Source organism: Baudoinia panamericana, assembly GCF_000338955.1.
Source record: "Baudoinia panamericana UAMH 10762 unplaced genomic scaffold BAUCOscaffold_16, whole genome shotgun sequence".
Classification (NCBI taxonomy): Eukaryota; Fungi; Ascomycota; class Dothideomycetes; order Mycosphaerellales; family Teratosphaeriaceae; genus Baudoinia; species Baudoinia panamericana.
In genome coordinates, this window is record NW_006911272.1 from 25144 (window position 1) to 52486 (window position 27343).

The window sequence follows — 27343 nt, forward strand, 5'->3', positions numbered from 1 at the left end:
TGAATGCGTGCAGAAGGCAGCTACTTATAGTGTTGCGTCTAGGCGCATGCACTTTTACATTTCGCAACAATCGTAGGGTTGGAGGAGGCAATGTTTCAGCGCAATGTAATTGGTAGGGCAGCGCGATGGGAAACGGCGGCTCGGACGCCGGCTTTCCCGAAGTTTGTAGTGAGAAAGCCACTGAGCTTACATGAATTTTGTGGTGAGTCGCGCCCACTACACTAAAGCTCACGCCTGAGGCATCATTGGTGGGGTGGCTTCTGTAGTAGTGTGGCCTCCCCTACTACAATGTCTCTGTCCCAACGCATCAGAAGCGGCATCGTTTTATGTCTACAATGTTGCCAGCGAAAAAAGATGACGCTGAGCAGGGTGGCGCATGATAGGCAGTGTTCACGGTCGTGTCTATATTCCGCTGTATCGCGATACGCTCGTACACCGCACATTGATTACACAATGCCGAGACGTTACCCTGCTCAGGTTGAAGCGTCGCCTTGCGCGTCCGGTCGTGATACCATTAGCTTCGTTGTTACCACCGTCCAGTCGCTGTAGCTGGCAAGACTCGCGGAAACGCGAAAGAAGACGCTACAGACTTCCTGAAGGGCGACAATATGGAGGACATACCCGTGTTATGGAGGACATACCCGTGATCAGCTTTGTTGTGGTGATTCCGGCACCGCTGGAAGGAGAATGGGTCAAGCGGATACTACAATGAGTGGAGGGAAGCGTGGGCGCATAGTACAGTAGTGCGCTGCAAGCGGCAGGGCTTGTGGTGGGAAAGAGCCAGACATAGCGATTGGACGGTAGCGATGACTGAAGCGATGCAATCAAGGCCGGATGGCTCATGCTACCCATAGCAGCCCATTCGATAACTAGCAGGTTACGGCTGCGCAGCAGGATTCTCTGCTTGGAGACAAGCTCGAGGTGCGGAGATTGGGTGAACTTGCCAAGGATCCAAGGACGTCAATACCGCCATCGTCGGCATTCGAAGAGAGGGCTGTCCTTTCTCTAATGCAAGCTCAACGACCGACTCTGGCGTATGTCATCACACGGCAGTGACCGGAACGAGACACCGATACTGTCCGCCTGCTCTACTCCTCGTCGCAGCCAACACTGCACCGCTCCTTTACAACGCAATACATGGTGCACAGCACCTGTGTTGCTCATACCCTCACATCGACACGACATACTTGTAACCGTCAGTAGCATGTACATAAGCAGCAGTGGTCAAGGTCTGTGGCGTAGATTCTAAGCGCTTGCGGTGCCGAAGCGTCTCCAAGCGGAAATAATTGAGCTTATGAACATCCGACGGCACAGTCATAAAAGCTATACACACCCACTGCGCTGATCATTCGCACTGCACGCCGACATGATTGATATGCACCTTTCAATAGGCTGTGAGCCTGCTTGTAGCTACTCTCGCTCCGCCTCCTCATTCAAGACTCTGAGCACAGTGTGCGGCTGATAGCTGCGGACGCCATTGCGGACCTCTGCTTCCAGTCTTGATACGCTATAACCGCTGCTAAAGCGACGTTTCTGACAGATACTACAATGCTGGCAGTCTGCGCCCCATCCTCCTCCGTTTTCGGACTCTCCTCTGCCTTGGACAGATCAAGAACGGCCAAGGCAACGTCTCCACTCGTTAGAGTCTGCACCGGTTTGCACAGTCTCCGCTGCTACCTCGCTAGAGCTCGTCAAAAAGGCCTCCTTCAGAACCATTGGCCTTCCGCGCGACTGTTACAGCCAATACGCTCGTACAACCTTCCATACTGCGAGCAAGCTCATCCACCGCAATATCAATGATCACTGAGATAGCATGAGCGGAACATGCTGTGGAGAAAGCTATGCCGTAAGCGCAGAGGGAATGCCAAATAGTATGTTGGACTATCTACCGCCGATCTCAAGCCACCCGCTCATACAACAACGCGTACTCACCCATTACACCTTCGCATTAAGAGACGAACAGTTGCTGATGGAAGCTCATCTGCCCCAGCTCCTTCATCTCACCTTCCATGCGGCTCACCGTTGGCGCCGCGCTACAGCAATCGGAATCTCGAAACGCCGCTGCGGTGCTTCGATAACGGGCTGTGTGGCAGAGTGTGGTTCGAAAGGTTACTTGTCTGCTGAAGTAGACGCCAATAACAAGGTCTGTAGAATCATGACCAAAGATCACGACTTTTGCAGGCATGCTCCAGAGGGCGAGTGTTGTTCAAGTGCTTCAGCAGGACGGTGCCAGTGCACTTGTACAGCACCACAAGAGACGCCCCGAAGCCGGATGTAATGTAGTCTCTTGCCTGTGTAGCCGGCTACCTACGTCGCTTCCAGGGCACCATGGAATCTGCTGGGCTTGACATCGCCGCATTTTCATCATTCCACGCATGCTCCACGTGGATGAGGCCGAGGACGTACTGGTATGCGGCTTCCGTTCGATCGAAGGTTGCTCGTGGGGCAGAGATACACCCCTCGATTGCGACACCTCGCATCATCCGTTAGGAAAGAGGCAGAGCATAGTTGTGAAGGAGGCAAAGCATAGTTGTGGCAGAGGCGGAGCATACTCATGGCTCTGCAAGGCTTTAGAGACGGTGAGCACCTTACTGCACTCTGGCAGTGTTGCTGTGCCGGGTAGGGATTTAGTTGTCGTACTGACTGCGCAAACTCATACTGTTTGATTATCACTGCTACAGCCATCGCATCCCGCGCATCGTTATCCCACGCATCGCCGTCCTGCGCATCTCCATCCTGAGAATCACCGCAGAGGTGGCAGTTTATGTAGCTGCTCTGCTGCTGTTCTCACGCCGCCCGCCAACGAGAACAGGAGAGACGGCATCACCATCAAGCAGCAACACCGCTACACCACTTCCTAACGTGCGCGTTGCCGCTGTGTGCATCTGCATCAAGTTTCGCACGGGGCAAGCAATGATCGGGACAAGGCTTGAGGACGTGGTCAAGGACGTCGCCGGCGGCATGCACGACTGCAAGGAGAGCCGGCAAGAATGTTCAGACAAAAGGGTTCGGCGTGGAGATGGAGCATGAGATGAGATTGCTTTGGGAGATGTCGGCCAAAAGGCATATTTCGCGTGCAGTTAGGAGTGGTCAATATTCCGGAGCTTGCTACAAGTGCACTGCGCAGAGGCGTGGATTGCCAGCATAAAGCTAAAATGCAGCATTGATAACCTTGTCGCTAGCATTTGATGACCTATGCCTGTCAGTGGTAGAAAGTAGCTGTGACTGCGCCGCAGTCGCGAGCCTTCGTCGTCCTGAACACGCTCTTCTGAATAAAGGCGGCTTCTGCAGCGTTTGCTTGTAGGCGCTATTAGAACGTTTGCTGAGTGCGACGGCCCGCTCGAGGTTGGACCCATGGAGGGAGTCTACCCTCGATCGTCTCATCTCTTGTTACTCTACCTTCCGTACGAAGTTGTGCCTATATCGAGCATAGCGACTCATGCGTCTTGTTCACCTGTGAAGCAGGTTTGTGATTGTTATGCAGCGATATGCATGATTCATGGTCTTGGGCGACTCCACAGATGATGTCGAAGACATGACTCAGGCGACGTAGAACATCGACGTGCCTCCGCTCCGTCCCCTCCCCATCGCCCGCATTAGAAGCTGGACACCCGATTGTTAGAGAGCGGGTGGCTTGAAGGACTACCATCCACGAGAGGACCTCCTGGCCACTCACTCATCTAGTGCTCACTTGTTGAACCTCGTTCTCAGCAACTACAAAGGAAGGCATAAACATCCCTCTCATCGACTACTTGTCAGGGGTGCTATCGAGTGTGATGAAACACTCAATCTCGATTAGCCTCAACGCCTTCACGGTGGCTTCAAACGCATCTTTCACTCTCGGTCTGGCGAGGACATCTACAAGGTCGTCCCTTGTGCCAACACACTGGTTATCGATGTTCTTCTCCGACTCGACATATGCAAAGCATCACTATTATCAACCAGAAGCTTAGTTCTGCTCGTGCTTGCGCAAAGGTCTGGAAGGTAGGCGGAAGTCTCTTCATTATGTTACTGCGCCGGACAATGACCTGAGCCGGCCTTGAAGCCTGCAACGTGATCTGCTTCCATGGTACGCAGCTTCTAAGGTGCGGCTGCACCGTCAGCGCCGGTCCTACCATGATTCTCCGGCGCTAGCAGTTTGCCCGTGTTCGCTTCATGGCCTCCCCATCCTCATGAGCTCAAATGGGGACTTTGAAACCATCTCAACCGTTATCTCAGTAAGACGGGCCCTAACGTCTTGCAGAGTCAGTTCACTTGCCGTACAGCTATTCGACATGACTCACGTATTGACCACTTGCTCTCAGTCCAGCCTGCTCTCGGCAGCGCACCCAAGATACCCGCACAGCGCATTAGAAGCGCTTGCCCCTCTTCCCCTCCGTGGTGGCAACAATGGCCGCTTGGGGGGTCCTCATCCTTCCATCTTGCCCTGCATGCTAGACGTGTAGCAGCACGCATAGACGCGTGACAGTACGAACGGGCGCGTAGAGTGGCAGCCGTGAAGGGTCCAGTCTCAGGTGCGTCACGTGTGTGGGAGGTGAGTCTTCGCACCGCTTGCAGACTATGAAACCTAACTACACCACCGATTCAGGCTTGTACTGTAGTCTTGCCTCAAGTACTCACGGCATCTCAAACTCTTTCCCATTGGAGCGTGCCGCGTGTGTCTCGATTCGCTGTTGCGACGGTTCTAGGGAATGAACGGAGCAGCCTTTCTTGGGGCACCGTGGCTTCATTGTCCATCCTCCAGCAGAAGCGGATGAAGTGGGAGAAGATGCATTGTCAAGCTCAGTGCGAGGTTCATGATGGATGCGATAAGAGTACGGCGTTGGTGGGGCGGGATGGGAGAGCGGAGTCGTTGTCTATGGTCAAGATGGAGGAGCTGAATGGGCGAGATATGGTGTGAAGCCCCTGTGACTGAGCCTGAGACCGAAACCAAGACCAAGACCGAGACCCGAGAGCGGGCAAGTGCAGGTGCAGGTGCCGGTCCAGGCAATTGACGACACGGGACCGGTGCATCGGCAACGATGCCACGTCAAGCATGGGAAGCAAACGCGCGCCCGCCATCGACATTCACTTCTCTCATCTTCTCTTCCCCCTCCTCATTAACATCAAACGACCGCCAAGCGTCATGTCAAGAGCAAGCATCACATCCAAGGCGAGTCATCGGACCAAGCGCGGCTTCGACCGACGATTGAAGAGCCAGAGCCACGATCATACAACGGGCAAGGCGGCCGCGAAGCAACGGCAAGCGTCACACTCAAGTAAGTCCCCGAAGCCGTACAAAAAGGACGACCTCGCGCAGCCAAGCACAGCCGCGACGCCACAGAAGAGAGCCGGCACCACGGCCCCAAGCACGGAGAGGAGAGCGAAGCAGGCGAGGATGGGAGATGCATCCCATTGAGATGTGAATGACCAAGCCACACGTGCGAGCAAGCCAGTAGCAGGAGAGCGCTCGAAGGAAGTTGACCGGGCAGCCGTGGGGCATGCAGCGTGGACAGGTGCGAGTTTGGTTGGGAAAGGGGCTGTGCTGGCTGGAAAGGGTGCCTTGTGGGCAGGCGGCAAGGTATGGCAGTTGGTGGAGGTTGAAAGACGAGAAAAACCACTTCCGCAACTCCCTCCGGCATCTTCATCTGGCCTGGATTTAACAATGACTTTATTTGCTCCACCCGCTTTACCCGGCCGGACACAGCTTCGTCTTCTTCCAGCGACGGCATAGCAAGCACGCCGAACGAGCTGTACCCGCAAATTCTGCGCCCCGCCAAGGAGTGCAGGCAGGCTGAGTGCGAGCAGGATCTCGATCAAGAGCTAGAACCTCCAACAACGCGAGACTATGAAGGTCCGGAGCAGTCACAACAACGCGACTGGCGTGGGAGCTCTCGTGATAGTCTCCCAGCGGGCCAGTATTGGGATTCGATTGCTGGGCGCAAAGGAGTTGAGGAGCGGGCTACTCCGGCGGAAAAGGCGAGCAGCGTCCCGACAGAGAAGGTCAATAATAGGAATGATGCTGTGGCTGTGAGGAGGTCGAACGACATACTGGGCCGATTTCTGGAACCGACCGAGAGCAACCAATCCCAACACCCAAAACCGCTGTCAGCCACTCTCGCCTCCCTCGAAGCCGCCCTGGACAACATAGATATTCACCCTTCAAGACCTGCGCCGGCTGGGCACCATTCGCACCGGACTTACCTCGCCATCATCTTTGCCATCGTGCTGCTTCTCTCCTCCCCCATCATCGCCGCCTCACTCTACTACATGGTCCACCCCGACTTCCTCCACTACGTCGCAGCACCGCCAGAAGATCATCACAACCCTCTCCGCGTCCTCAAGACCGACCAAACCCGCATCCGGGAGCTGGCCACGCAGCTCGACGATCCCAACGACTAAGGTGTCACTTTCTGGCAAGCCATCACCTTCGCCGAGGCACGTGAGTGCAACGCCTACTACATCGCGTGTCGCCTGTACACCAACCCGGCCCAGCACGCTTGGCTTTGGCAGCGCTATCAAGCCCACGTCCGAAACGGCCAATGTCCGGCCATTTGCGAAGACGGAGTCAATAACGTAGCGGCGCTGGAACGCACGGCCCCAACGTTAGTCCACACCCTCTCTGGCCCTCTCAACCAAACCCTGCAAAGCCTCGACACCATCGTCAACACCGCCCGTCGCTTCGGCCCAGTCATGGAAACCGGCCTCGCCTACTCCTCTCAAGAGGCGGGGCTGCACCTTTTACGCGTCCTGCAGCAGCCATACCCTCACTCGACCTACCTCACCACCCTCCCGACCATCACCTCCCACCCCTCCCTCCTCCTCACCCACGGCGCCTACATCTCCGCCCACTTCCTCACCCTCACCAAACCCCTCACCACCTGCCTCCTCGCCGCCCGTATCCTCCCCGTCCCGCCTCCAGCCACCGACCTCGCGCGCCTCGCCGCCAGAACGCACGCCCTCCTCCGCGCCACCGCACGAGACACCATCGCCCTTTTCGCGCAGCTCGACGAAGCCGGGAAGACGTGTAAAGGGCAGACGCGCGTCGTGCTCCGCTTGCTCGAGGAATGGCATGTGCTGTACCCCGCGCGGGCGCCGGCGTGGGAGTGGCTGCCGTTGCTGTTCAAGGGCACGGTGGGGCGGGCTTGTGCGTGGGCGGGGCGGCAGGAGCGGGCGCACGTGCGGCATTGAGGAAGTGGGGGTTGGGATCTTGAGGCGGGAGGTGCAGGTCGAGGAGGAGGCGGAGGCGTGGTTACGGGTTTTGGTTCCGTTGAGGTTTGGTCGGCGGGAAGAGGAGGTTGGGCGGTTGGTTCAGGAGGCGGTCAAGGCGTTTTGGATGGCGGGGGAGCTGGCGATGGAGTGGAGAGGGGAGATTGCTGGGGGTGGAGAGGGGAGTGAGTGAGTGAGTGAGTGAGTGAGTGAGTGAGCTAGCTTGTTGGTGGGGCGGAAAGGGAGGGAGGGAAGGCGGAGCTTGTTTTGTTCTGCTCACCTCGGCCGGGTGGTTTATCACAGATCGGATGAGTGTCATGCCGCCGACCACTTCTTGCTCCTCGTGCAACGAGACGGATCCGGTCTGTACTCCCAACCGCGATCTGAACGGCCCGTACATGTATCCACTTCGTGGGATGAATATCTCGCATCAGAACTGGACGTTTGCCCTACACAAAAGCCTACTCCCGCAACCTCACCCTTTCTCTCTCTCTCATCATAATCCCGCCTTCCTGCCGCTTTCCCGTGCGGTGGGAAGATACACGACCCGAGACGTCCCTCCGCTTCGATGTTGTGGCTGGCATCCAATCGATCAGGCAAATATCTCTCCAGTTTGCATACCTGTATTTACAGGAGGAGTAATAGGTGAGATCGACGCTAGGGTGGCTTGGGCTTTGCCATTGCTATTGGAGCGGTTTCCTTTGGGGAATGCTGTCTGTCTTTCTGTCTGCGTTGAGAGTGTTGAGCGTCGCTGGACTGCTGTATGACTTTCCCTCTTCCACCCGGCTGAAGCTGCTCCCGGTTGAAGCTGCTCCCGGCCAACGTAAAGTAGGGGCTCATCTTGCCTAGTCTTCTCAACTGCCGAATCCCCATGGGACCACGGACTGCCATCGCGTTGGGATGGAGTGCCCCTGCCGTGCGCAATTCGCTCGGTGGGCCGACGGTACATTCCATACCGCTCGCTAGAGGGAGGGCCGCAGGGGTGTGCAGAGTCTCTGTCCCACCGCTCAATCGTCGGCTGCGCTGGAGTAGTCCTGTGGGTTGTTCGCCGCGGGCTAATGCTAGCGTGAGTTCGATATGCCAGGTGCGTGGCATGGATGTATGCGGAGCTGTTGGGAATCATCGGAGTCGCTCTGAGCCGCTGCGTGCACCGTTGAGTTTTGGAGTAGCGAAGAGTAACGGATGGGGATGAAGGGGCTATGGTGTCCGCAGTGTGTACTTATACAGATGGACCTAGTAGTGGGTGTCGCAGTGATAGTGAGCCTGCACGCTCGCCAGGTTGTTGGCCGCGGAGCAGCTTCAGATACCACAATTGTCTTTATTATCCTTTCGAAACCTCCTCCTTTGGGGAAAGCTTCGAGAAGCGCTTCTGCCGACCTTTGTACACCTTATCGTTCCACTGTTCTGTCCACCAACACCCTGCGCCAGCCGATGCTCGAACAAAGTGTCTCCTTTGGACTCACCCACGCCTAAGAAGGTGAGCATTCACCCGGGCGGAAGGGCGCATAGCTCTTCGGCAGCAAAATCTGCAATAGAACCCAAGCTGGCCGAACCTATAGCCTCTGTTGGTGAATATGTAAGATGGAGAGGAGCGAGCTACGGTGCTTCCTTTGGCGTTATCGAGCACATGCAACCCCTGGGAAGGCACCGCCTGCGAAGGTGAAGGGCAGGGTCAGGTGTGAGGGCCCGCTTAGGTCTTGTCGTCGGGCGAAGCTCTGCCGCTCTGGGTGCAGACATCCAGGGCACACCGGAAGGCACTCCGGTACCTGGGAGATCTGTGTTCGTCGAATCGAGTCGCGTTGCCCACCCAGTAGCACTCCTTTAATGGCCGGCGTTGTCAATTTTTGAAGAGGTAGGGGCAGGTAGCGCCGAACTGTCTGCCCTCTGCAGTGTTCGGTATCGCAGCGTGAAGAGTAATTCGTTGATCCATGACTCTGCCTTGCACTTTCGTGGAGAGACCGTACAAGCTCTCTAATACCGTCCAGAGCGTAGTCGTCGAAGGCTCGGTACACAAAGTCATCGGAGTGTTGAGTCTCGTCTGCGAACAAGCGGGCTCAGATGTGAGCGCCTGGTAAGTAGTAGCGACAACATCGTATTTGGCCAGCTCCTCTGCCGACTTCATTCGACCGGGGCCGTGTTGAACAAGCACACGAAAAGTATGGGAGCGGGAGACCTTGTCTTTGATCACAGCCTCTCACTGCTTGATCAGTGCCAGTAGTGCCGCAATCATTGTAGGTTCGCTGATCTCATTGCTAGGCAGCTTCTGTTCTGGATGCTCTAGCTTGGCGCCGGGACCTGGATCTAGGCCATTGCAGGGCTAGGCGTCCGTAAGTGTCCGCTCGACTGTGGAAAATTACCAACCGGATCTGCTCGCTAACGTTCTTGGCAGTCAACTCTTCCGTGAGGGTAGCGGAGAACGCTGAGTCTTGTTGTGATGTTCCAAGTGAAGCTGCCGATACGTGGTGGACCAGATTAGGGTGGCTTTCCGTACGTGAGCCCGCAGTCCTGCGACATGGCTAACGCTAAGACCGGGGATGGTAGAAAGCTGTTGTTCAACGTGCTCAGAGTACTCACTGAGTGTTTCGGGGAGCCTGTTTGAAGTACGGCGATTGGATGGAGTTGCTGTGCTAGTAGCTGAGAACGAGGACCACATTCGAGATGTGATTGTGCCATGTACTTTCATCATTTTGCCGCTCGCGCTGCGCTTGCTACTTTTTGCGCTGCAACTGTCGGAAAGAGAGGAGCGAGTCAGACGAAGTCGAGACAAGATGGCTGGTGTACTCGTTCGTACTCTGATCTGTAACTAATCGACAATGCATGGTCCGAAGCTTGTCATAATGCTGCACTACCGTTGGTCAACAGAGATATATGCGATTCGATTTGACGGCATCCAAGCTCTCTGCGGCGCCAGTAGCCTTGCCTACGCAAACGACCTCGCTCAAGCAGGTGTCGTATCCTAGAGCGCACTGCAAAGCTTGAGAGTCACTACACGATTCATGGCACGGCCTTTTATGACGGTGAATACACCACACGCCAACACTTGAATCCATGCTCGGCCGCATATTGCTCGATCGTTGCGAATAAGGAGCCGACGGCAACGCAGAGCGAGCAGACGCCGCAGAGCTTTATCAACATGGAGCAAAGGTCGGAGAAGAACTGGCGTTGCTGGCTGGCGCAGATCCATACTCGGTGAGCTGACCCGGCCGTGCGCCAGGATCTCGGTTCAATCGATTAGTTCGCTCAAAGTACGCAGGCGTGGTGGATGCGGTGGACGGCTGACTTCGGAGTAGCCTTGGTCAACGAGACTTTGCCGACATCGAAAGCGGATTCTGGTTTTATCCTAATCGGTGCTGTTGCATCTACGACAGCAACCGCATGTTGTATGGTGGTGCCGTTGCCCTCATCCAGGAGACCAGCGCACACACCATTCCAGTAGAGTCGAGGGTAGTCCAGAAAGCCCAGCGAAGTGAGCATCTCCTTCCAGAATACGAGCCCCGTCCCAGGACGTTGTCATCATGCAGCCGAAGCAAGGAGGCGCCTAAAATCGCACCCGTGCATAAAACAAGCATACTGGGTCACGCAAGGGACGGGACGTTGTCAAAATAACCGTCCTTCCTGACTGCTCGTCCTCTCACGAGCACCTCGAAAGCCGTACCTTTTTCATTGACCAGCAACAAACATACTTCTCTACGATGGCACAATTGCGATCTCAGGACGACAAGCTCACTTCACTCGATCAACTGCACCACGAGGATCCACAACGACTACGTCCAGTCCACCACCGCACGCAGCGAAGCCTATCTGACGACACGACCTTCGCCTATACGCTCGAGGACGTGACCCAGCTCCTCACGCCATTTATGCGGTTAGAGAGGCGTTGGCTGCCAGAAGAACATGAGGCTTTCCAGAGACTGTGGGGTCAGGAACACAACGCGTCCGCCATTCGATCCCTCCCGTGCTAGGCTAACGTTCTAAAGCCCTTTGGATGACATTGCACCACGCTAATATGGGGAGTGCTGCCCCGCCCGAAACGCGTGCTAGAAGTCATAGGCTTTGAGGGTGGTATCGGCGCCATACTGCCCGGTTTGACCGAGTGTAGTACGGCGGATGGACGCTGTCGACATCTGCTATGGGTTAGCGATTGTGGAAACGAATGACTTCCCTGTCAATGCGGTGGGTGGCTTGTTGCCTTCTTGGGCGCACCGAGGCTCTCAGCGCTCGCAAGTAGGCGCATTGGCGGGTGTGGATGCGCAGGTGTAGATGCGGGCGTTGTTGGCATTGTGGTGTGTACAGTATTACGTGGTGTGGTCCTGCAGCGGTGGTGCTACAGTGGTAGTAGGGTGCAGAGATGCAGTCTTCGTTCAATGAATCAGTTTGTGGCGCCGACTGTGGTTGACTGCCATTGCCGGACAACTCGCCACTTGGCTTTCTCTTCATGGCTCGCGCAGCTCACGGGGCCAGTGGTGGGCGGTTGCTGAGGTAGCTGGGGTGGCCGTGCTGTCAGTAATGCAGCACTGGTGGCTCGATAAATGCTCGTTGGCTCTGTCTTGAAGACTGATATGAGCCATTGGTCTTGCGGATAGCGTCTTGTCGGTTCTATTAGTCACCATTGCCTAGCTGCCTGCACAGCACCTCCCATTTCGCCGAGCAGAGACAACGCGGATCTGCAGCTCCGCGCGTCTCAATCCGACGTTGGGAGAGGTGGCGGTGATGGCGTGGTAAGAGAGCAACAGCGTCAGGGGCATGTCCACCACCAGCAAAAGAGTCGAATCGTATATGGAGAGACATGGTAATGGTAGATAATCATTGCAGAAGAGAACCTGCACAAACCATGCCTTACACGCCGGTAGTTACGTGCATATTGCGTGGCTCGTACACGACGCCATGGAATGCCGTATAGGTCGCGATGCTCAACTGATGCACTGCAGGCTGCAAAGTGCGTAATGATCGCTTCAGCCACCTCGACCTCGCATGAGTCGAGCAACGCTGCCCCCTTCGACTATGGTGCCGACGATGCTGCAGCAGGGCAACCAACGGCCCGAGCCCTCAGCCGCAGCCAGTGGTTCGCCAAAGGAAGCTGTAGGGCTGCAAGATTGTAATAGGCTGGGGGATCTAGTCAGCGTCGGCCCGACTTGCGACTGACGCTCGCCGCATTCGTAGCTTACTCTCCATTATCGCATCTGTAGACTATCAGCTTGCGCATGACGATGCGCAACAGATTGTTCGTTGGAGTAGCACACAGAATAACGAGATATTCCGTAATCTGCCGACTTGTCAGCCGAGCTCCCTGTCGCTTGAATGAAACAGACGGCATGTACAGCCTCGACAATAGACAAGCAGTTTAATAGTCATAGTGGTTTTTAAGGCCCCTCTATCTCTCAACTTCTACCCTAGCTACATTCGACAGGTTGGCCGGATGTTTCCTTTCCATGTGCTTACCTATAAAAGAGATCTACCTTCTCCGAGCGTAACGGGGAGTATGCAATTGGGCAGACGATAGGGCAGATGGGGCAGACGATGGGGCAGATGGGGCAGACGATGGGGCAGATGGGGCAGACGATGGGACAGATGGGGCAGACGCTGGGGCGCATTGGCGCATCTTGTGGGGCACTCGGTAAAGCGCCCGGCGTAGCACCCCAAGCTGAAAGCGCCGGGCGGACTTTGTGATTGCAGCCACGCGTGCGAGGATGCAGTATCCGCCTGTTGACGCTGCGAATCAGATTCCAAACCTATTGAACATGATGCATCTACGGCTAGCTACGTCCCTCGAGTCTGGGAAGTTTCGTCGAGACCTCGTCCTCAGCACTGCGATCACCCATCCATCTGCAGCCGAGCTGAAGCTGAGGCATTGGAGCATAGCAACTTGACACCATATTCAGAGTGAAGACATTAGTGACCATATAGACTGCTTGCGCACACTGGCCGCTCCATTCGAGAGTTTGGAAATTGCGCAGCAACATTCATCATTGCACTGGCACCCGCAGCCAAAGAGGACGTCGACAATGTCGTCGACGATGGCTCTGTGAGCTGCCAGCTTGGCTGGTGAAGGCGACCACAAACGCCACGAAAGCCTAGAAAAGTATTACGCAGCCTCCACGTTCTACGGAGGTAGAGGCTCAGAAGCGGCGGGATAGCGATGCGGCTGTCAAGGTAGGCTGCGATATCTTCGACGGTCGTGCCTTTGATGCCCTCGCTTATGCATATTCCAAGTGCTTCTTGAGAAACAGCTATCCACATGCCGTACGGAAGGAAGGTAACAAGGGAGACACATACACTCCACTTGCTGTACCTTGCATGCGGAAGGCTAAGGATCGCCTTGACCTGCAAGGTTAGGTTGAGGTTTCGAGAATATGTTGTTGATATTAGGGATGGTCGCAAATGATGGAGAGGCGATTACACATCGCTCTGCTCAGCGGCGCATTCGAGCCGAGACATGAGCTTCCTGCTGGGATCCGGGCCCAGGTGGAGAAAACAGGCGATTGGCAGCGCCGTTCCCTCTTCGAAGCACTTGAGAGCACGGCCCGTCCCTACGTTTAGTGGCAGACCTGGTATACTCATGGACCGGCTTGCACGACATTTAGTGCAGAAAGGCTAGGGTTCTCGACATCGGATACTGTCGGTGTCGGTGGAATATCAAAGCATTGCTTTGGATTCATGACCTTTTGGTGTCATCGGTGCGGTTACTTTCGCAGGCATCTCAAGGTCCGCATCTAGTGGAGTAGTGAGCAAAGGCAGGCGCCCGAGGTTCTGCCTGTGTGTGGTCATTCGGCAATTCAGCTAGCGGCGCTGGTGCGGGCACCTCGCGGTCACAGTCGATTCTGGGATGGAGTCGACCATAAACGGACTGGTGACCTAAGATATTGCATCGCCTTAGACTTCACGCAAGCTCATGACGACTGCGTGCTGGCGAACTGTCTGCAGACGATCATCGTGCGGACGTCCACTGAAGCACGTGCTTCCGGTAGTACAAGCACGTTTGTTGGTCGTCGCTTAGCTGATGGAATGGTGCTCCGTTTTCGCGTGGGATCTGTCCTGCGTGAACAGTCCGTCTCTCGACAGGTAAGCTAGAAGGTCAAGTACCTCTCTATACTTCGCTTGGAAGCTTAAGGGCCATACAGGCTTTGTATTGGGTGACCTTTGGTTTACTGCATAATCCTTTAGAGTCAGCATGCTAGCAGGTCGCAGACAGTCTTAGATGGTTTACCATTTCGATGTCGAAACTGTATGACCGCTATATACGCTTAACGTCGTATTCCGGTCTTCATGAGCAGCAACCTTCGAACTCGCAGCCCGCGTGCTAGACGGTAACGGAACATCTCTATCAGTCATCGAAGAAGCACGATTGCCTCACTTTCTGACGTTCAGGTTGCTATACTAACATTTAGGTGGATAAAATATTGCAGTGCTGAAACCGCGCTAGCAAAACCTTATATCTGGCCTGCTTCTGTGTTTGGCAGGAACGAGATCTGCAGGATTGGCATGGAGAAGGTGTAACGTTGATGCTCCAATGGACTCGTCCCCATGCTAATCTTCATGCAGCATTGGCAGCAACTTCCGCAAAGGGGCACTATGCTCAACGTTCTTGATCTACAGCTTGCCGTTCGCGCAACGGAGGCGCAGGTTGGTCTCCTCCAACAAGTCCGTGACGAACAAGATCGTGCATTTACCACAATTGTCCAGATCTGTCGAATCTTGCAAGAAGTCGGCCCGCATCACCGGGGCATGCCCGTAGTGCTGCCGACTGTCCAGGCAGTGCGGAAAGCGATGCGCAAACTTGCTCGAGAGGTGGATGCATTGCTACGATAGCGTTGTACGTTGGCTGCGATACAGGCCTAGGATGTGCAAGGTGGCCGCCGGTGAATGTACGTGGCATACAAACACGCGAGGGCATGTACGCGGCGGACATATACGTGGGCGGCAACGATGTGGGCGGGCAAGGACGCGGTGGCCAGACGCCTCATAGAGCAGGGGTCGCGGGCGAGGCCGTAGCGGATATAGCGGTATCAGGCAGGGACGGGGTAGTGTTGGAGGTTGTCATCGATGTAGTGGTCACATGCTACTCGGGAGGGGGCAAATGCTCATGGCTGTTGAGCCCGTTGGCAGGGTGATACTGCCGGAAGCGAAGAGACCATAGGAATGCTGCAGATCATAGTTCGTAATCCTCCGCGATGATGCTGGGCACGGAGACACCCGGTGAGTGGGCGAGCGATACCCTTTCAGTGTCACCTCTGAGTCTCGCAATCTGGGTTGGTTTACGGCCCACAATGTCTCTGTATACAATGCTCGCTTGAGATGCCGATTTTTGCCGCGAGGACATTGAGTTCGCCACTTCGTGGAGCTGCCTAGGGTTTTTCTGGCGATCTCCCTCTCTCGCTTCGCGGTGTGACTGCCTACGAATAAGGTTCGATAACCCTCCGGAGTGCCAGCTTTGTCAAACATCCCTTCAAACTTAATTGCTACGCGGACCCAATTCATCAACAAACATGCAGTATTGTCCTATCGACCTGTCAACATCGCAATTATCGAAAGCACGAAGCTAACCCTACATGAGAGTACACAATGGCCGTCAGCGACAATCTTCAGCGCTTCCCATTAGAGCTGCGCACCCGGGTCTTCGCAGTTGTGGTTCCTGAAGACGGACCTATCCGTATCTGCCGGGGTGCTGCTGCGCCAGCCGTCACACGCGCAGCGGAATGGCCTCGTGCGGATGAAAAGAATCTCCGCTCTGTCGAAGAGTTCCGGCCGTATGAGGAGTCGTTATGGCGGCGTTGTGAGCTCACGTCCTCGCAAGCTAAGGATATGCAGCACCCCGACATTGTTGATAGTTTTGTGCGTACCGCTAGCGACCCGAGCAAACCCACTCAACTGGAAGCATGCCCAGGTCCATACGAAAGCGCCTACGTACAGGCTGTTCAACACATTCTCCGGTTATCTACCATGGTCGGTATTATACTGATTGACCATCTCATTACTGGATAGTGAAGCAACTCGGCGGGGCTAATGGAGACTTCAGCGCGGCGGAGTCAGATCGGAAGGCTCAGGCCGAGAAGTATACAGACTCCTCAGACAATGTCGTTACCGAAATTGCGACATTGGCTGGTAGAGCTATCGCCGAGCGTGCCATAGAGTTGCGTGGCGTCGATAATGCAAGTTCTAATCAGGGAACGAACAACGAAGCTGCGGACGGGGAAGGCGTCAGCCCAGAAGGTGTAGGCGGCGAAAGTGTTGGCGGAGAAAGCGCTAGCGGAGAAGATGATGACGGGCAAGACCATGACGGAGAAGGCTTCGAATACGATGCCGCGGACGAGGAAGGTTCGACTATTGGAGGGTCTGAAGCCTCTGACGAAGATTTCGGCGATAATGGCTCCCGCGACCAGGATTCCGGGGATGAAGCTTCCGACGAAGAAGATTCCAACGACGAAGACAATCCCAATGACGAAGACGGTCCCAACGACCAAGACGACCCTGACGACGAAGACGGTCCCAACGACGAAGACAGTGCCAACGACGAAGACTCCAATGACGAACTTTACGACGAAGAAGAGTTTGACGATGACGACTCGGTGAAGGGAGACTCTGACAACGACTCTGCGGATGGATGTCCTGCCGAAGTCAAAGTCGACAATGACGCGCTCTGTAGGGATGATGAGCACGTAGAGGACGGCACAAAGTATAATCTTCCGGTCCAAGGCCTCGCCCTCGGTGACGGCTTCCATACAAACAATGCAGTGCATTATGGATCCGAAGTCGAGGGCTTTGCGCAACCTGTAGGGGAGACCGGCTGTGATACAGCCTCCGGCGCAAAGGACCTGACAATGCAGGGTGCACGTGCGGACGATGAATGGCGACATGCCAACGACATGATGGCGACTGCGTCGCACGCCGCTGCTGAACCGGGGGCTCCAATGTCGACTGTGTCTGCTATTGCATCTACCGCGACTGATGAGAAGGAAGAGAGCGCACACATCAGAGGTTTGCGGCGCGCATTTGATCTTGCCGACCGGGACCTCGAAGAATACATCAGCAAAGTCGGGCTACTCAAGGACGATGAGAGGAATATCATGGAGTTGGAGCGCGAATTGCGTTTCACCCGCCGGCGGATCGACGCCTCAAGAGCGCTCGAGAACGCGCTAGACAAGGATGCAGAAAGAGATCGCGCGGAAGATCAAGAGGTTGCCAAGGACGGAGATGAGTCGATGTGCGACTCGGATCACTCCGACAGCTTTTTCGAGCATGATGATCAGGAGTCTACGAACGACGTAAAGGATAACTGGCTCCGCAGGGGGCGCGATTGCGGCGGCTCTGCCGAGCTCGAGGAGATGATCAAATCGCGTCTGCTTGAACTTCCGTACTACCTTAGGTAGAGTTGTAGGTACGAAGCGGCTCTTTAGCCTGTTTAAGCGTGATAGCTTTAGTAGTTATTACGACACGATTAGTATAGGCGTAGCTGCACCCTAGTGCTCGATCTTTAGCGAGTCGAGTAATAAATAGCTAAGAGTTCTACTTAACTACTCGCTATCGAGTATAGCTCGATAGTAAATAGAAGGCGACCTTTAAGCATAGCTTAATATAAGCTAGAATAAGATATAAATTTCTATATTAGTAGAGTTTGAAGGTTAAAGTTAGAGGTTTATAAGGCTACTACTAAGTAGGGATATAAACTTAGTCTAAGGACTGAGTAGGTAAAGAGTATCCATCAGAACTACTCAGCACCGCCACCTTCACATCGAAACGACCTCTACGTAGGTTGGCGTGTCAGTCGCATGGCAGCGTTCGGTTTCCATTGACATTATGGGCGGACGAAAACGTCAACACGCCATCCTCCACCAACACGGCGACCATCTGAAGCGCCGGCTATTATCGCCGCGGTGACTTTCTTCGACAAGTCACAGAAGGTAGAGCTATTACTTTCCTGGATCCCAACCAGGACTGATTCTGGAATGGTCACACAGCATGACCGCGGGACTTCCGCAGACATGTTGTGCCACCCTTTCACCGCTCTGGCCACGCAATTGCAATCAGGCGATCGTCCTGACTGCCCTAAGTATCAAGATGAAGCTCAGTCCAATTTCTCACCATCGCGTGGAAGCATCATTCCCCAGGTTCTGGCCGTACTGGGAGTGTGCCTTCCCACAAGCTTCATCATGACATCGAAGCCAACCATCACCACCTCCCATGATGCAGACGCTCTAACACGCTTCAAAGCTCGACACACGGCAATCGAGGCCATGCAAGACCACTCCAGACGGATGCTACAGGAGTTGAGCCTTGGGCGGGGGCGATACGAAGATTACGGCGGCGCAAGCGGCGACAGTGTTGGCGGCAACGCCGGCGATATCAAAGCAAACAGCGTATTACGTGAACCGAGACGGCTATCAGGTCTCTCGGAGGACCACGATAACGGACCTGTCAACTCCAGTTGGGGTGGCTGGCGTGTACTTGGTGGAAGTCGCGAACCGACTCCTGCAGCCAAGCCCAGCGGTCAGCTGACAGATGCCACGGAGGTAGGACAGCAGTTCCATGAAAAGAACGAAGCTCAGCATATTGCCTCGCCACAATCAGAAACCAAGCACGGTCATTTCGACGGCACCGACCATCACGGTGCGCAGCTGGGTCGAGCAGATGCTGAATGCGCTGCTGCTGCTCAGGCTTCTTCGCGAAGTGACTCCGTTCGCCGGCAGCGATTCGATCGGAGGCTCTCCCACGACTATCCCATCCAGCGCCCGCCAGCCATCCCCCCTTTCCAACTCACGCAACCGACTACATCTGCACCGCCGAAGATGCGAGGCGAGCCTCTGCTGCAGCGCAAGGAAGCTTCAGAGAATCTGACGGAGGAAGGCAACGGTCAGCAGCCCTGATTCGTGGATTCCCAATGACGGTACCGGTAGCGCTGCATGTGGATTAGACAGTACCCTAGCTGGTGTATCGTTTGGGTTGCAAGGAGGCAGGATTCTCGTTTGTAGCTTAGCTGCGAGCAAACCAGTGCAAGCTTCCCCCCCTTTTGCTTCACCGAATTGCCGAAAGCTGCACGCTACCGATACTGACTATATCATAAAGACATCTAATACGATCATACCCAGCAGTAATAGCATTCCACTCTGGCATCAATGGACCCAGCACATCGCTGTGTTCCGCTCTTGAGCCTTTTCGCGACGTGGGCACTCTGAGTGCATAGGGTTCAACCTCGTAGACAGACTATCTCAGCACCGTCTCGTAGCAGTGACAAACCTATCGAGCTCTGGCCGTGACAACCCACATGCAGTGCCATTTCCCGTGTCGAATCTCAGCTCCGCATCCCCCGAGCGTTGCATCACCCAAATTTCGGCTTCAGCCTTCCCTCAGCGCGCAATGCTCTCATCATGCGCACAAGGGCCAGCCTCCACTCCCACGGATCGACGAGCACATCCCCAAGCGCCACGTTGACGGTCTTGTTGATGTTCGTCTGTCTGATGCGCTCCGAATGATGCCACTTACAGGCTACAACCAGGATACCGCAGTCGTGCGACTTCTGCTGCTGCGGGACTTCCGAGGCGGGCAGCCGGGCGAAATCGAGGCCGTGAGTGCCCATCGACTTGCTGCGGAGGAGGTGCGAAAGATGGGTGCTGATGTCGCTGGCGGTGGAGGACGAAAAGACGCCTCCTGCCGGATCATATAACCAGGAGGTGTGGTTGGTGACGCTGACGAGGAGCAATGCCCAGTGCACAGCTTTGCTGTTGACGGGTACAAGAATGTGAGTGCAAGTCAGTTTCAAGTCCGGGATCAGTTCGTCGAGCTCTGAAAGGTCCGCTGCCTGGAGGACGCGCGCCACGGTCGGAGCAATCAAGAGGATGTTCTCAGGCAGAGGGTCGACTTTGATGGACGCGCAGCTGGCAGCAAGGGTAGCGTTGCGTGGATGTTCGAGCCAGGCCTGGCCGAATGCAATGGCATTGTCGGTGAGCCAGCCATAACAGTCGGAGAGGGAGTGAAGATCGATTCGGTCGATGGATATGTCGTAGAAGGACACATAATGCTGAGCCTGCGCGGTGCGTAGCAGATGTCAGTGGTCATGTTCGGCATGGCGGAGGGAGGAACGCTGGACGTACCTCATCCATTTTGGGTACGGTACGTGTAGCTCTTATCCACCATGTTGCTAAAGAAGCAGGTCAGAAGCCCCGTTTGCCTCCAAGAGCGTGATGAGACACATGCAGGACAGCTTGGCGGGTCAGACCTGTACGACCGTGCATGTAGGCGCATGATCTGTGTAAGATGACCAGGTACGCGCAAAACCGAAGGGTGGATCATGACAATAAGTCTCATGTCGTTGAGCTTGCCTCCGTGCCAAGTCCACGAATGCTACTTCACGTCTGATATGAAAGACGGGCCGCCCTGTCGCTCATGTTCAAGTGATCACGTGGTAACGAACGACAACGCTGGAGCACTACTGCACCAATGGTGGTGACGGTTGGCGAAAGCTCGTTTGCTGGGTGCGCCTGCTTTCGCGTACAGTCCAGTAACGCAGCAAACCAGATGAAGAGAAGGTGATCACATTAGAAGCGGCCAGCGATACTGTTCGCTAAACGCCGCCCCCCCTACGAAGGTCCGGCGTAGCACTGTCATGCCTACAGGTACCAGATGGTGCAAGTATTGCTCCACCGCGAGAGCGTTCCCGGCCCAATGGAGTGTTCTCAGGACAGGAAAGCACGGTGAGCGGTGTGGCCAGTGCTATGAGAGCTTCCTGGCGACTCGTGGGATCGGGAATGATGAAGGGGCTGAGGTTCAGTGTCCTCCACCGCCCGTACAGCAGCAAGTGCAACAGCAACGCCTACCTCAGCAGGCGCTCCAGCAACAAGGACATCGGCAGGCGCTCCAGCAACCGCGACGGGCGCTCCAGCCTCAGCAGCAACGACGCATGCACTACCTCGCCTCCGCCCAAGGAGTCATGCAAGACAACCGGGCCGCTATTCTTGTCGCCATGACCGCCCTCATCGTCTTCATCGTCATCCGCGTGCTGCCGAGCTACACGAAGGGATGCGAAGTCGTGGAGGGCCAGCCAATCACCGTGACCGTCTCCGCACACACGGCCGGGTCAACGAGGGAAGCAGGGGTGGAAGGCATGGTAGTGGTAGTTGAGGCGAGTACGACAGTACTGCGCGGGTAGGCAGTGGATTGATGGTGGATCTGAAGCAAATACTGGTTCCATGACTGAAGTGTTGGGCATGACAGTGCGGTGCAGTCCAGTCTTCAAGGTGTTGCGCACGATCTACAGCGGGCTGCCTTGGGCTCCTCTGTTGAGGTTGTTCACTCTCCTTCTCCTTGAGCGTGACGAAGCCGATGTAAGGGTAAGGTACAGCCAGGAAGTGCGACCGTCTTCTCCGCCGGTCCAGATACATGTAGGAGATACCTTTTTCTGTTACAATGTAACTATTGACGTCGTGAACCGGCGCCATGAGGTGCGTGTGGCTGTGCTTCAGCGTGAAAGCAACATGAACATGAAGATCCCATTCTGAACTCTTACCTTTCCCACAGCCATGACTTCACTCATACGCAGAACCGCTCCTTACCTTCACTCGCTACCACATCACCGCTTGCTCTTACCTTCTACGACCGCCAACTCCACACACGTGATCACTAGACGCTGCAAGGAATCAGATGGATCCCGCGCCGTATTTCTGACAGTCACGTGATCCCGCTCTCGCGGTCGACACGTCCACTCGCTCTCTACGCGCGTCCACTCGCTCTCTACGTGCGGGCGTCCGTTCTGCAGGGAATATCTTCGCTTGCCTCGCTCAAGGCTTGTATCACGCTGAATGTAGCATTGAGGACATTGGCGAGTCAGGTAGGTGGAATGTGATGAAGAATCCCACTTGAGAAGGCTGTCTAAGCCCTTTAGGATTTCCTGGAGGCGCTCCCGCCCGCTACCCGCCCTGCACCTGCCGCCACTCGCTCTCTAATGCGTCTACTCGTACTGCCACGCGCGTCCGCTCGTTGGCGACGAACAGAAGGAGCCCCACTCCTCATGACGTGCCACGTGCCATTGGCGACATAGGGCGTCGTTGACACATATGCAAGATGCACCCGCAGGCATTGACTGCTGGCGTCCACGGCCTGCCAGCAGCGAGGGGCTGGTGTGGACCAGATTGAACAATGAAGAGCGGAGGTGAGCATGACAAAGAAGAGGCGATCGGAGCAGGGCAGTAAGCTGCCAACAGAGCCGGGCTGGCGTAGAGGTGGATTTTGCACAACAGTGTCAGTCGCTGAGGCCCACGAGCGCACAAGGTTCAACGAGGGTCACGCATGACTTGCTGCACGTCGGGCTGAGTGCAAACGATGCTGGTTTTGTCGGCGATCATGGCGCCCATAAAGGCTATCATACAACGCTTGCGACGTTTGGCTTCTCTGCTTGCATGAGACACGCATATGTTTGTCCAATCTCAAAGCCGAGATGTTGTCACAACTCGTGCGACAAAGAAAGACCCACGAGTCTGAGTGGATGACATGTTTGCCGCCAGTGAGGTGCCAACACCAACACACTTCAGCTGCTTGAAGACAGAGGTAAAAAGGGGAGGAATCAGCGGCAGTAGATCCTCACACATTCTCCTTCGACCGTTTCATCCAGATTATCTGGCATGAGTGACCGCCGGTATCACTACGGCACCCTTCTCGCCTTCTTCATCAACACTCATACCGGCGGCAATGTCCCGCCGTCACCTGCTCAGCTGGTTCGCTTGCTGCGTCAGAGCGACCCGCCATGGACACCAGCACCTACCCCCGACGCAGACCAACATGGCCTCGAGGTCGGGTTGAAGAAAGTCCTGGAGTATGGCGCGTGCTGGAAGCCGGACAAGCACATCTGTCTGGTGTATGCTCCAGACGGCCAATATGCGCATTGGGACGATGCAGCGCCGGAGACAGCATTCAGGGCGAAACAGGGCTCGCCTCACGCCATGTGGTTGCGGTCCAAGGCGACAACGCGCGCACAGAGTGACACTGACCCCAAGCTAAGCGGTCATTTCAGCGACACAGTCGGCCCCCTTGATCGAGATCAACCCCGTCTCGCACAGCAAGACCTCATTGCGGCGACCATAGCGTTGTACTGCGGCGCCGAGGTCGAAGCCAAGGTCTCGAAAGCGACTGGGCTTCTTGCTATTTCGCAGGCTTTCTTGCCCGCTTCTGCACCGACCACTTCCAGGCCCGCCGGTATCTCGGCCGCCACAGGCAGTCCGCTCACCGGCTGGGGCCAGGCCCCTAAGTCTCCCGCTTCTACGCCAACGCGCCGCCCAGACGTTCGCATCAGATCCTGTGTCGAAGCCGACGAGGAGGGGGTATCGGCTGCTGAGCACCTTCCGGATGGTTTGCCGCAGCAAGATGTGTCCGTGTCCCGCTCCAGCAGCCAGAGAAGCATACTCTCCTCTGGGGTCAGTTCTCGAGCGACATCTGAGATTGGTAGAGACGCCGAGCGCGTCCGTCAACTACAGGACGAGGTCACTGAGCTCAAGGCCGAACTTCATAAACACCAGCTGGACCAGAATCTTTACGAGGCCCGCATCCGTGGATTGGACGCCCAGCTGGCAGCGAAAGGTGCTGAGCTCGTTGACGACGACAAGCGGCACCGCGCCCACCTCGCGCACGTGACTGACGAGAAGGACAAGGCAGTCGAGCGCATCCGTGACCTGGAGGCCCAGCTGAAGACTCTGCACGATAAGCGAACGGCGAGTGAGGCGACCGCAAGCAGCCAGACTGCAGAATACGTCAAGCGCATTGATGATCTCGAGGTGCGCTTGCAAAGTATGGCCGCTGAGCGCGAGCGCAACAACACACGTCACGACGCAGAAGCTCCTCCGTATGAGGTCGGTCAGGACACCATAGACATTGAAGACCTGCAGAATCACATCACAGATCGCGACCGGCGCATCGGACATCTCCAAGCCAAAGTCACTCGTGACGCACAGTACATCAGCAATCTCAAGGCTGATTTCGCCGACTTGCAGCACTGGGTCACGAAGGAAGTCAGTGCGAACCGAAAAGCTGTGGCGATGGAGGCGCAGAAGTGGGCGGATCTTCAGGCTCAGGCGTTGAGCAAGTGGGCGGAGGAGCAGTGGCAGTTGATGGGCGAGTGGTGGGTGCAGAGAAGAGGGTTGGACGGGGCTGCGCGGAAGGAAAGTGGCGCGCAGTAGCCGACAGAGTCACAGGTGATGGTCAGGGCTGTGAGGCGAGACAGAAAGTGGGTTGGTTCGCTGTAGGAGACTGAAAGAGACAGATCATCGGCACTTTTCGTTGCTGGCAGACGTGCGCCACACGCTTTGCTCTGCTGCAGCAGTATAACGCCAGACATTTCCACAACGTCCGCTTCCCAACCATCTTCGGTAGTAAAACCCCTTGTCGAGGCGCCGTGACTCGAATGAAAGGAACAGGTCCGACCGATTCTCCTTTCGAGAATCGGTCTCTGGATACAGGCCTTGTCGCCGCCCAGGGGTTATTGCGGCCCATGATCTGCCGCCGCTTCTCTCCCTTGCGTCAATGTGAACGGGCGGCAATAGACGGCCTCTTTGGAGAGTGATAGACGGGAACGCCTTGCAAACTTTGCCGCCTTCTGGTCGCCGCCGCCGTCGCCGCCCGCATTATAGCAGAGGATACTTTTCTTTCTCGACATCAAGACATGACTGCGCATCATACCTCACTCAACATCCTGCGTTTGCTGCCATCATTGTGCGTGTGTCCGCTTCTTGCCTGGAAAAGTAAAGACTACCTGCTCGTCCTCGGAAAGCGCGCCGAGGGCTTGTGGAATGGGCTTTGCCTTTCCGGTGGAAGTTGGCTAGGCTTTTTCGCGCTCGTTCACACACACCCGCTCTCTCCCTCTTCACTCTACAGGGCCAGACCTACATCGATTACTTCCTCCGTGTGCGTGCTCAACCCAACCGCACGTCAAGCATACGCCAAATACCCAAAGGCTACCACCTTCCGATATATCACGACATCAGTAGGCGAGGATGGCTTTCGCTGTCAGATGCTCGCTGCACTCTACCACTGAGTGAGACGGAGACAAGACCATCGACGACTGTCCCTCTCCAGTCTACCAACAGCTCGGTGTCGCCAAAGCTGTTCTACTACAACAGACAGAGAGCAAATGACTATTGCCACTACCCAACCCATTCCTGTAGCCATTGTAGCATTGTAGGGTGGCGTGAGTCGTTCCCGATACTCCGCACGTATACACACCAGAAAGCTGATATACTGTGGCAGGATGCAGTATCACCTCTTTCCCCCGACGGTCTGCATCATTCCAAGACTGGCGCAGCGTTCGAATGTGAAGATCGCCACTATTTAGACGCAGTGCGCCTATCCGCGCGAAGTCGCATGAGCCCTGCTCTGGAATTGGATCACGCAAGCTCTTCCACCGTATTCGCTCGGTCCGGGTGCCTCTTTTCCCAGCATCACGACTTTTCAAGCCTGTCAGATGTGACAGTCGCTGTCAGGATGGACAAGACGTCAACGTGTCGGGCATGATATCGTGTCCGCTATTACGATGAGGTCTGGAGGGGGTGCAGATGAGAGTGTCCGCTATGACCGGATGGGTAGCATTTGGCAATACGTATCATTGAATAATTTCGACTATTGGGAAGTGGTGAGCTGACTGCTCGTCCGCTTAGCGGGAGATGGAGGTGTTATTGCCGGGGAGAGGTGTGAACTGATGGCGGTTCATCGTCGAGGGCGGAGTGGCTGCGGTGAAGGATTGGGCCGCTGGGGTGAGAGCATGATTGCAATGATGGGAGGTGGCAATGATGGCGCATTCGGACAGGCATGGTTGGAAAGCGGGCAGCCGCACGGAGCATTGGTCCCCTTCGGGCAGGAACGGATGCCATCGCTGAGGGGAGAAGCGGGCAGATGGTGATATTGCACGGTGAGCTTGACGGTGGTTCTTTGGCTACGAGTGGACTGGCTTCCTTAAAGGGTATACCGTTCGGGGCTCGCGACCTGAATGGTGGTGGCGATGTCTTGCTGCGCTAGGATCGCAACCTGGCAGCGAGGCAGCGCCACCAAAATCCCAATAGGCGCTTGCGCTGACCATAAGTTTGTGGATGCCGAAGTGAACCGCAGCAGCGGTTGTCAGTCATCTAGCTCGATTTGCAACCAGTATGGGCCAATGACCGTATGCAATGCACGCCGTATGATCAGGGTGTCCTCCTCATCCTTAGTCCAGCGATGCAATTACATGACTGGCTGATGAGAATGAACGTGATGCCGAAGGTGCCCGTTCTTGACCGACTTGCCGCGGGTAGGACATGCATGTATTCTTGGTTGCCGACTGCAGTCTGAGAGCTATCAACTGCGCTTCACCCTTGGGGCGGCAACACCTTCGCGTGGCAGCTTCTTCGTAGCCGCTATTGTTTCGGAGTCAGCATCAGTGAACGGAGCTGGTGCGGAGTTAGGCGGTAATTGCTGATGGGAGTGTGGATCGGCGCGCAGGTTGGAGGCTCCTGCGCCTTCATGTGCATGTCATACCGTTTCGTTGACTCCAACATAGGCCGATTCTTGCATCATTCGATGCCAGGTCATGTCGCATGCTTTACGTTGGTGACACGTTCCACGGGTTGCGTTTGTGGCGCACGACCGTCCTGCGTATACGGGAGCGGACGCCCAAATCATCGCGCAGGCAGGCAGTCTCGACATCATCAAGCAAATACACGCCATGAGATTCCGATCGAGCCAGCATTTGCACGGACTGGATAGCGAGAACGGTGCGGCGTTGATAAGATGCTACTGGACTTCGCTCGCTACGGCCACGAAAATCGTCTGATAAAGCGGAATATGGCGGCATATGCCGGCATATGGCGGCGGACGGGATGTTAGGTACGGATGATGCAGTGTGGAATGAGCGCCATTCTTCTGACCGCAATGACGACTGACGAATGCACTTGGTCAACTTATCAACTACTTGCTCGACCAGGCTAGAGCGTCACTTCGTCATCGACGCCACTCCTGTCGTTGCCTGTTCTGCATCAACTTGCGCCTGTCAACGATCGTCCGCTTCCAGCATCCCGATGGAGCGAAGCGACAGACGCAACGACGATTGAAGCAAAGCGTCGTAGGGAATATGATCTTGCGGATGGCGGACTGAGCTTCAGTTAAGCAAAGTCTGTCGTGGAGAGGCTGTCAGATGCGCTCAGTACCCGTTCAT

The 27343-nt window shown here is 55.7% G+C and overlaps 19 protein-coding genes across 19 annotated transcripts; 12 read left to right on the plus strand and 7 right to left on the minus strand.

Moving 5' to 3' along the window:
- The first annotated feature begins 372 nt into the window (after positions 1 to 372).
- Positions 373 to 1182, plus strand: BAUCODRAFT_39711 (uncharacterized protein). The gene has a single exon (XM_007683618.1). It carries the CDS (start codon positions 377 to 379, stop codon positions 710 to 712), a length of 336 nt encoding a protein of 111 aa, XP_007681808.1. The 5' UTR covers positions 373 to 376; the 3' UTR covers positions 713 to 1182.
- A 349-nt stretch (positions 1183 to 1531) lies between these two features.
- Positions 1532 to 2321, plus strand: BAUCODRAFT_331088 (uncharacterized protein). The gene has a single exon (XM_007683649.1). It carries the CDS (start codon positions 1814 to 1816, stop codon positions 2276 to 2278), a length of 465 nt encoding a protein of 154 aa, XP_007681839.1. The 5' UTR covers positions 1532 to 1813; the 3' UTR covers positions 2279 to 2321.
- Positions 2322 to 2882: 561 nt separating this feature from the next.
- BAUCODRAFT_331102 (uncharacterized protein) lies at positions 2883 to 3429 on the minus strand. The gene has a single exon (XM_007683650.1). The coding sequence runs from the start codon at positions 3354 to 3356 to the stop codon at positions 3081 to 3083; it is 276 nt and encodes a 91-aa protein (XP_007681840.1). The 5' UTR covers positions 3357 to 3429; the 3' UTR covers positions 2883 to 3080.
- Positions 3430 to 5035: 1606 nt separating this feature from the next.
- Positions 5036 to 6381, plus strand: BAUCODRAFT_28617 (uncharacterized protein; the record flags this gene model as incomplete). The annotated part of the gene is made up of 4 exons (XM_007683610.1): positions 5036 to 5258; positions 5300 to 5401; positions 5439 to 5560; positions 5587 to 6381. The coding sequence occupies 4 exons, from the start codon at positions 5036 to 5038 to the stop codon at positions 6379 to 6381; spliced, it is 1242 nt and encodes a 413-aa protein (XP_007681800.1).
- Positions 6382 to 6672: 291 nt separating this feature from the next.
- On the plus strand, positions 6673 to 7170 carry BAUCODRAFT_152774 (uncharacterized protein; the record flags this gene model as incomplete). Its single annotated transcript, XM_007683651.1, has 1 exon — positions 6673 to 7170. One exon carries the CDS (start codon positions 6673 to 6675, stop codon positions 7168 to 7170), a length of 498 nt encoding a protein of 165 aa, XP_007681841.1.
- A 30-nt stretch (positions 7171 to 7200) lies between these two features.
- On the minus strand, positions 7201 to 7684 carry BAUCODRAFT_331142 (uncharacterized protein). The gene has a single exon (XM_007683652.1). It carries the CDS (start codon positions 7586 to 7588, stop codon positions 7232 to 7234), a length of 357 nt encoding a protein of 118 aa, XP_007681842.1. The 5' UTR covers positions 7589 to 7684; the 3' UTR covers positions 7201 to 7231.
- BAUCODRAFT_331113 (uncharacterized protein) lies at positions 7685 to 8668 on the minus strand. Its single transcript, XM_007683653.1, has one exon. It carries the CDS (start codon positions 8309 to 8311, stop codon positions 7781 to 7783), a length of 531 nt encoding a protein of 176 aa, XP_007681843.1. The 5' UTR covers positions 8312 to 8668; the 3' UTR covers positions 7685 to 7780.
- Positions 8669 to 9727: 1059 nt separating this feature from the next.
- Positions 9728 to 10345, minus strand: BAUCODRAFT_39714 (uncharacterized protein). Its single transcript, XM_007683619.1, has one exon. It carries the CDS (start codon positions 10248 to 10250, stop codon positions 10044 to 10046), a length of 207 nt encoding a protein of 68 aa, XP_007681809.1. The 5' UTR covers positions 10251 to 10345; the 3' UTR covers positions 9728 to 10043.
- A 426-nt stretch (positions 10346 to 10771) lies between these two features.
- On the plus strand, positions 10772 to 11386 carry BAUCODRAFT_331117 (uncharacterized protein). The gene has a single exon (XM_007683654.1). It carries the CDS (start codon positions 10881 to 10883, stop codon positions 11148 to 11150), a length of 270 nt encoding a protein of 89 aa, XP_007681844.1. The 5' UTR covers positions 10772 to 10880; the 3' UTR covers positions 11151 to 11386.
- Positions 11387 to 11985: 599 nt separating this feature from the next.
- Positions 11986 to 12723, plus strand: BAUCODRAFT_39716 (uncharacterized protein). The gene is made up of 3 exons (XM_007683620.1): positions 11986 to 12291; positions 12354 to 12451; positions 12628 to 12723. The coding sequence occupies exon 1, from the start codon at positions 12078 to 12080 to the stop codon at positions 12285 to 12287; it is 210 nt and encodes a 69-aa protein (XP_007681810.1). The 5' UTR covers positions 11986 to 12077; the 3' UTR covers positions 12288 to 12291; positions 12354 to 12451; positions 12628 to 12723.
- Positions 12724 to 12928: 205 nt separating this feature from the next.
- BAUCODRAFT_331185 (uncharacterized protein) lies at positions 12929 to 13511 on the minus strand. Its single transcript, XM_007683655.1, has one exon. The coding sequence runs from the start codon at positions 13423 to 13425 to the stop codon at positions 13078 to 13080; it is 348 nt and encodes a 115-aa protein (XP_007681845.1). The 5' UTR covers positions 13426 to 13511; the 3' UTR covers positions 12929 to 13077.
- Positions 13512 to 14683: 1172 nt separating this feature from the next.
- Positions 14684 to 15206, plus strand: BAUCODRAFT_331208 (uncharacterized protein). The gene has a single exon (XM_007683656.1). The coding sequence runs from the start codon at positions 14710 to 14712 to the stop codon at positions 14992 to 14994; it is 285 nt and encodes a 94-aa protein (XP_007681846.1). The 5' UTR covers positions 14684 to 14709; the 3' UTR covers positions 14995 to 15206.
- Positions 15207 to 15327: 121 nt separating this feature from the next.
- BAUCODRAFT_331212 (uncharacterized protein) lies at positions 15328 to 15626 on the minus strand. The gene has a single exon (XM_007683657.1). The coding sequence runs from the start codon at positions 15503 to 15505 to the stop codon at positions 15335 to 15337; it is 171 nt and encodes a 56-aa protein (XP_007681847.1). The 5' UTR covers positions 15506 to 15626; the 3' UTR covers positions 15328 to 15334.
- A 37-nt stretch (positions 15627 to 15663) lies between these two features.
- Positions 15664 to 17552, plus strand: BAUCODRAFT_135116 (uncharacterized protein; the record flags this gene model as incomplete). Its single annotated transcript, XM_007683658.1, has 2 exons — positions 15664 to 16132; positions 16168 to 17552. The coding sequence occupies exons 1-2, from the start codon at positions 15748 to 15750 to the stop codon at positions 17550 to 17552; spliced, it is 1770 nt and encodes a 589-aa protein (XP_007681848.1). The 5' UTR covers positions 15664 to 15747.
- A 396-nt stretch (positions 17553 to 17948) lies between these two features.
- On the plus strand, positions 17949 to 19286 carry BAUCODRAFT_39718 (uncharacterized protein). Its single transcript, XM_007683621.1, has one exon. It carries the CDS (start codon positions 18129 to 18131, stop codon positions 19044 to 19046), a length of 918 nt encoding a protein of 305 aa, XP_007681811.1. The 5' UTR covers positions 17949 to 18128; the 3' UTR covers positions 19047 to 19286.
- Positions 19287 to 19414: 128 nt separating this feature from the next.
- On the minus strand, positions 19415 to 20279 carry BAUCODRAFT_161022 (uncharacterized protein; the record flags this gene model as incomplete). The annotated part of the gene is made up of 2 exons (XM_007683659.1): positions 19415 to 20203; positions 20271 to 20279. 2 exons carry the CDS (start codon positions 20277 to 20279, stop codon positions 19499 to 19501), a joined length of 714 nt encoding a protein of 237 aa, XP_007681849.1. The 3' UTR covers positions 19415 to 19498.
- A 234-nt stretch (positions 20280 to 20513) lies between these two features.
- BAUCODRAFT_331278 (uncharacterized protein) lies at positions 20514 to 21510 on the plus strand. Its single transcript, XM_007683660.1, has one exon. It carries the CDS (start codon positions 20783 to 20785, stop codon positions 21323 to 21325), a length of 543 nt encoding a protein of 180 aa, XP_007681850.1. The 5' UTR covers positions 20514 to 20782; the 3' UTR covers positions 21326 to 21510.
- A 1052-nt stretch (positions 21511 to 22562) lies between these two features.
- Positions 22563 to 24582, plus strand: BAUCODRAFT_331275 (uncharacterized protein). Its single transcript, XM_007683661.1, has one exon. The coding sequence runs from the start codon at positions 22794 to 22796 to the stop codon at positions 24339 to 24341; it is 1548 nt and encodes a 515-aa protein (XP_007681851.1). The 5' UTR covers positions 22563 to 22793; the 3' UTR covers positions 24342 to 24582.
- A 2403-nt stretch (positions 24583 to 26985) lies between these two features.
- BAUCODRAFT_331224 (uncharacterized protein) lies at positions 26986 to 27265 on the plus strand. Its single transcript, XM_007683662.1, has one exon. The coding sequence runs from the start codon at positions 27075 to 27077 to the stop codon at positions 27237 to 27239; it is 165 nt and encodes a 54-aa protein (XP_007681852.1). The 5' UTR covers positions 26986 to 27074; the 3' UTR covers positions 27240 to 27265.
- Positions 27266 to 27343: the final 78 nt, after the last annotated feature.